Below are 7,211 nucleotides of genomic sequence, written 5' to 3' on the forward strand. Positions count from 1 at the left end.
AAAAGAGGGCAAAGGAAAAGAAATAGGACAAAAATTGGTAGATGAAATTGAAAAAGAACCCCTTTTTTTTCCTAAAAACTAATGGTGTACTGGCATCTTTCCCATTGCCATTGCTAAATGTGAAAGCTCAAAGTAGTAGATGTCTTTTACAAAACCATTCAACAGGTTGGTTTTTTCTACTCTTTTCAACTTTGTAACTTCTAACATAATGTTCAGTTCACATTTGAGAAGAATGCTTATATGCATCTTAGCCTATTTAAATTTGACTAGGTTGTTTTCCATGGTAGTAGATTTGCAATTGGCAACAAAAAAAAAGAATCAAGGTTTTGGGGAAATGTGAACCAATGATTTTTATAATAGAATTTAGTCTTTCCTTGTATATAAAAGATTGTTATTGGAGGTGAGGCCAATATACCTACTTTCTTGGCTGTCATACAATTCCTGGACTTGGTATTGTGGTTGATCCATGTGCAACACGTGTAGTAGTCACTGTTCTCTTGTGCATTGAGATCAAGGGGGTGCCTTTTTTCTTAAATGTAGATATTTCTAGCCTATATATCCTTATTGTCATTTGTTTAACATTTTCTCTATTAACTTTCTTATTTTCATTAGAATAATTGTTGTCTCAAATGGTTGTTACAATAGTTAACGTTGGTAACCCTGCTTTTTATCGTAACAGCCGGTGGATATTTGGGGGTTCAGATTTGGACAGGCTGGATATAAAATTCGGAGCGGGTACTTCTTGTTTCATTTTATTTATCTTGTCTTGTTTTCAGGTATTTTCCCTGTGGAATAAGCGGGATGTTTGATGGATATGCAATTGTCTTCTTTTCATACATTGGTTTCAATTCAGTTACCATCACTACTAAGGAGGTACAGAATCTATATACAATTTTTTTTGTCACATTACGGCCACGTTCAGTTCGCCGATTTGAGTTTTCAATTTGAGCTGAGATGTTACTTTATGTAAGAGCTTTTAACTGTAGCGAAAAAATTAGATGTGACTGTCTTTGAGATCTTTTAACTGTAGCAAAACTGGAATTGAAAACTTGAATCGGTGAAATGAACGAGGTCTACATCCTGAATAACTCTCACTTCTATTGTGTGTATGTGTATAACAAACTTTATTGTGATTCTCTTAAGAATTAAAGAAACAAGTGTTGGCTCAATTATCTTTACACGTTGGTGATGCCAATTATTTTTGCACGTAAAGTTCCCCAACGAGACTTGCTTGTTGACATAGCCATGGCATTGACTATATGTTGCATTTTGTATATTCTTTTTTCAGTGTAAATTTTCAAATGACATAACTCGTTTTCTTGTATTAGTAAAATTAATTAATGGAAGACACGAGGGTGCACTTTTCAGAAATAGAGGATAAATGTACAAAAACGTAAGACACAAGGCCAAATCATGAGTCATTCGTATAAATGTATAAATGTACAAAAACGTATATTCTTTTTTCAGTCTAAATTTTCAAATGCCTATTAAAGTAAACTTTTCAGGGTGAACTTTTCAAATGCCTATTTAGTTGCATTTTTGGTTGCATTTCCTACTTTCAATAGGTTTATTATTTACTATGAGTCTTTTGGCGTCTTTTTCCAAATAGGAAGGAGAAGATAAAAAAAAAAAAATCAAATGAGAAAATACCAAAAAAAAAAAAAAAGAAGGGGATGGTTTTTTTCCCCTTTACGTTTTGGTAGATATGAAAAAGAAAATTTGTTCCCCGAGACATTTTCTCTTCCCTTTTCAAATATTAATTCTCTCTACTAAATAACTTAATGTCTCTTTGTCACTCCTAAACTCCATTTTTCCCTGTGTTTCACCCTACATACAAATAAAATCTAAATAATTGCTCCCCATGTGCGTTACGACGTGGCTTAAACTAGTGGTAAATTATATGAGAATGATAGGGTTTTAGGAGATGGTGTGATCTTTGGAAAGAAATTTTGTCATTTTCTAAGATGCTTAGATGCTTTGTGTATTATGATTGTGACTTTATGCTTTCTCAAAGTTTTCAAAAAGTTACTTTTAAATTAGTATTTGTTTTAAGTTTCCTTATTCTTATTATATTTTTTTTACTTTACAATATTGAAGATTTCTTAGAGCCGGATTTAGGTTTTAGGAGAAAGAATAATTCTTATTCACACTGAAAACAATTATGTACAGCCACTATTTATATACAAATTAGGGATAACCACACCGGTTTTAAATCCCTTGATTTCAGCCCTATTAATAATATATTAGGTAACTCCCTATCTAGAGAAATCAGGAAACAAATCAAATCCCTACAAAATAGGAAACTACAGCTATACAATCAGCCTATTCTAAACGACTTTCCACACTCCCCCTCAAGTTAGAGAATGTATGTCAATCATTCCCAGCTTGGATAGTAGAGTATCGAAGTGAGTTCTTGCAATAGCTTTGGTGAACACGTCTGCAGTTTGTTGCCGTGTGGGCGTGTAGACAACTTCCACAATTCCATCCTCTATCTTTTCTTTGATAAAGTGACGGTCTATTTCCACGTACTTGGTGCGATCATGAAGGACTGGATTCTTCGAAATACTGATGGCTGGCTGATTGTCACACAGCAGTTCCATAGGTGTCTTGATTGGGAGTTGTAGTTCTTCTAGAAGTCTTCTTAGCCACATTCCTTTGCAAATTCCGTGAGCTAGGGCCTTGAACTCAGCTTCAGCACTACTCCGAGCAACTACTAATTGCTTTTTGCTCCTCCAGCTGACAAGGTTTCCCCATGCAAACGAACAGTATTCAGAGGTTGATCGCCTATCAGTCAAAGATCCCGCCCAATCTGCATCTGACATGATCTCTATGCCCCTGTTTGTTCCTTTCTTGAAAAATAAACCTTTGCCGGGAGACATCTTTAAGTGCCTCAGAATCCTGTATACTGCTTCTTGATGCTCTTCATTCGGACTATTCATGAATTGACTAACCGTGTTGACAGCGAAGCTGATGTCTGGTCTTGTGTGAGATAGGTAGATTATTTTGCCCACTAACCTTTGATATCTTCCTTTATCTACCGGACCTGAATCTCCTTTAGTACCTATTTTGTTGGAAGGATCCATAGGAGTGTCTGAAGGCTTGCAGCCAAGCATGCCTGTTTCTTTTAGTAAGTCTAGTGTATACTTCCTCTGTGAGACTGAAATTCCTTTGTTAGACCGTGCTATCTCCATTCCAAGAAAGTATCTTAGAGCTCCAAGGTCTTTGATTTCAAATTCCCGACTTAGGATTCCCTTTAGCTGAGCAATCTCTGCCTCATTGTTCCCAGTAACAATTATGTCATCAACATAGACAATAAGGATTGTAATCCTACCATCCGAATTTCTATTGATGAATAACGTGTGATATGATTGTCCTTGCAAATATCCCTGCTCCTTAACTACCTTGGTAAACCTGTCAAACCAAGCTCTTGGCAATTGCTTGAGACCATATAGTGACTTTCGAAGTCTACACACCTGTTTGACGCCTCTTGATTGCTCAAGCCCATGTGGAATTTCCATATATACTTTCTCTTCCAAATCACCATTGAGGAATGCATTTTTAACATCAAATTGATGCAAATTCCAATCAAGGTTGACAGCTAAGGAAAGTAGTACTCGAATAGTATTCATCTTTGCCACTGGAGCGAATGTTTCCTAATAATTGATGCCATAAGTCTGTGTGAAGCCCTTTGCCACTAGTCTTGCTTTGTACCTGTCAACACTTCCATCTGCTTTATATTTAACAGTGAAAACCCACTTACAACCTACTGCTTGTTTGCCCTGAGGAAGGTGAGTAAGCTCCCAAGTACCATTCTTTTGTAAGGCTCTTAACTCCTCATTAACAGCTTGTTTCCATTGTGGATGTAGTAGCGCCTCTAGGATGTTCCTTGGTATCTGAATATTGTCTAGGTTGGTGGTGAAGGCCCTGTAACTCGGAGACAGTTTCTCATAGGACACAAAGTATGAGATAGGATGTTGAGTGCATGATCTAATCCTTTTCCTTTGAGCAATTGGCTTAGTAAGGTCATCAGGCACGCACAAATCATTAGAATAAGAATCAGATTCAGTGTTACCTTGTACTTTTTCATTTTGAGTTGAACTCGGGTTGTCTGCTTGGCAAGGCATAGGAATCTCCGGATGTTCTATTGGTTTAAGAGTCTTCTTCCGCCTGGTGTAGACTAGGAGTTCCTTCTCAGTCTCGGGATGTAACGGGGTGATATCATGTTAGGATCCTGGTTGAGTCCCACATTGCTAAAGTATGGGCTTAGTATGTGGGTTTATAATCATTTGGGCACCCTCTCCCTACAAGCTAGCTTTTGGGGATGAGTTCTACCCAAGGGTTATAACAATTGGTATCAGAGCATGCTCCTCCTCAGGCCCACGTTGCGGAAGGGGCGACCTGGGGAGGGGCGACCTGGAAAGGCCAGAGTGGGCCATCCAGAGTGGGCCGCCGTGGACGTCGGTGTCGGAAGCGTGGTGGTATGTTAGGATCCTGGTTGAGTCCCACATTGCTAAAGTATGGGCTTAGCATGTGGGTTTATAACCATTTGGGCACCCTCTCCCTACAAGCTAGCTTTTGGGGATGAGTTCTACCCAAGGGTTATAACATATCACTCACTGGTTCATCTAACATCATGCGTTGATGAGAGGGAATATGGACATAGGCTGAACATCCGAATACCTTGAGTGGTATAGTGTTCACCACTCGGCTTTGTGGGAAGATTTTAAGAAGTACTTGGCATGGTGTACTAAACTTCAAGATTCGAGATGGCATCCTATTAATTAGATAAGTAGCAGTTAAAACTGCTTCCCCCCAAAAATGTTTTGGTACATGACTAGAAAATAGGATAGAACGGGCTACCTCAAGGAGATGTCTGTTCTTCCTTTCTGTGATTCCATTTTGTTGAGGGGTATCTGTACATGAGCTTTGATGGATAATGCCATTCTCGAGAAGGTAGGGTCCTAGAATTGAATTGAAGTATTTTCGAGCATTGTCGGTTCGAAAGACTTGAACAGTGGCTTGAAACTGATTTTTTATCATAGAGTGGAAGGTTCTAAACAAGGGTCCAGCCTCTGATTTTTCTTTCATAAGGAATACCTAGGTGGCTCGAGTGTGATCATCAATAGAGGATACAAACCATCTTGCACCAGTTATATTTGGAATCCGAGATGGTCCCCAAATATCACTGTGTATGACGGAGAAAGGATGAGAAGGTTTGTACCCTTGAATAGGGTATGTGCTACGACAATGCTTTGAGAGTTGACAAACTTCACATTGGAAAAATTTTGGATTTTTATTGATAAATAATGAAGGGAACATTTTTGCCAAGTAGATGAAATTTGGGTGTCCTAAACGGAAATGCAGTAACCTAATGCTACTGTCTTTATTTGAATCAAAAAACATAGAAGAATCCGATTTTTGAACTGAGGAGGTCATGGAGTGATAAAGTGAGGATAAGTCTTGTCCCTAATCCAGTAGAGTCCCTGATTTTCCTTAGCATTGCCAATCATCTTCCCCGAATCCAAATCCTAAAATAAACAAGAAGTGGGTGAAAACTTATCAACACATTTAGAATCTTTAGTAAGTTTGCTGACAGATAGCAAATTGCACGTTAATTTGGGAACCAAAAGGACGGACTGAAGAGTCAATGTATTAGAGATGACCACTTTTCTAATTCCTGTTACTGGAGAAAGTGATCCATCAGTAATCCGGACTTTATACTCTTTAAGGCAAGGATTACATTCTTGAAATAACGAAGCATCACCAGTCATGTGGTACTCTGAGGCTCCTGAATCAACAATCCAGTCTGCGGAGTCCTCTGTTTTGACATGAGTAGCGGCTGAAAAAATACCTTTCTGGGCAGCAGATCTTGTGGAGACAGTTGGGCCAAGATTGGAATTCTGGTTGAACATTTGCTGCAGCCATTTGATTTGCTCCTTGCTAAAGAGACTTGGTTCCATGCTTGTGGGTTTTCCCTTGTCTTCGGGAGCTGCAACAAAGCTCCGGGCTTCTCTTTCTCGACTTGGCTTCCAATCAGTGGGCTTTTTCATGGATTTTCCAGCAAGTATCTCGAATGTGACCTGTTTTCTTGCAGTGATCACACCAAGGCCGAGTTTTCTTTTGTTTTGTGTCGTGGGCTGCATTGACTCCTCTTGCTACAAGGGCTGAAGCTTCGTTTCCTATGGGCGGTAAGCTTCCTAGCATAAGTTTCTTCCTACTCTCCTCTCGTCTGACTTCCGAGAATGCTTCTTGAATGGATGGGAGGGGCTTGGTTCCAAGAATCCTCCCCCTTACTTCATCGAGGGATTTGTCAAGCCCTAGAAGAAACTTGAAAACTCTCTCTTTCTCTATAATTTTCTTGTAGAGGGTTGCATCTCCAGGACATTCCCAAGCCGGACTATCAAACATGTCCAGTTGTCTCCAATAACGAGTGAGACAATTATAGTATTGAGTGCCATTTGATTCTCCCTGCCATAGATCATGAAGCACCCCCTTGATCTTGAATAATTCAGCAGGGTTTTCGTTATCGGAATAAGTCTCTTGAGCCGCCATCCAAATTTCCTGTGCAGTGTCGAAGAACAAGAAATTCTGCCCTATGTCTGCGTCCATGGTATTGAATAGCCAAAACATCACCATATTATTTTCTACTTTCCAGATCTTGTACTTAGGGTCAGTCGGCTTTGGTGCAGCAGCCAATCCCGTGAGGTAATCGTCCTTCCCTTTGCCTGAGATAAACATCATTACTGACTTGGCCCATCGAGGGATTTGTCAAGCCTTAGAAGAAACTTGAAAACTCTCTCTTTCTCTATAATTTTCTTGTAAAGGGTTGCATCTCCAAGACATTCCCAAGCTGGACTATCAAACATGTCCAGTTGTCTCCAATAACAAGTGAGACAATTATAGTATTGAGTGACATTTGATTCTCCCTGCCGTAGATCATGAAGCGCCCCCTTGATCTCGAATAATTCAGCAGTGTTTTCGTTATCGGAATAAGTTTCTTGAGCCGCCATCCAAATTTCCTGTGCAGTGTCGTAGAACAAGAAATTCTGCCCTATGTCTGCGTCCATGGTATTGACTAGCCAAGACATCACCATATTATTTTATGCTTTCCAGATCTTGTACTTAGGGTCAGTCGGCTTTGGTGCAGCAGCCAATCCCGTGAGGTAATCGTCCTTCCCTTTGTCTGAGATAAACATCATTACTGACTTGGC

General features: G+C 39.5%; 1 protein-coding gene across 1 annotated transcript; it reads right to left on the reverse strand.

The window, feature by feature from the left end:
• Nucleotides 1-6,033: 6,033 nt before the first annotated feature.
• Nucleotides 6,034-6,741, reverse strand: LOC112093143. Its single transcript, XM_024171041.1, has one exon. It carries the CDS (start codon nucleotides 6,739-6,741, stop codon nucleotides 6,034-6,036), a length of 708 nt encoding a protein of 235 aa, XP_024026809.1.
• Nucleotides 6,742-7,211: the final 470 nt, after the last annotated feature.

The sequence above is a fragment of the Morus notabilis genome, unplaced genomic scaffold, assembly GCF_000414095.1.
Source record: "Morus notabilis unplaced genomic scaffold, ASM41409v2 Scaffold93, whole genome shotgun sequence".
Classification (NCBI taxonomy): Eukaryota; Viridiplantae; Streptophyta; class Magnoliopsida; order Rosales; family Moraceae; genus Morus; species Morus notabilis.

Coding starts and splice junctions, on each gene's coding strand:
- LOC112093143 (XM_024171041.1), bottom strand. CDS start 6,741: ATGATGTTTATCTCAGGCAAAGGGAAGGACGATTACCTCACGGGATTG.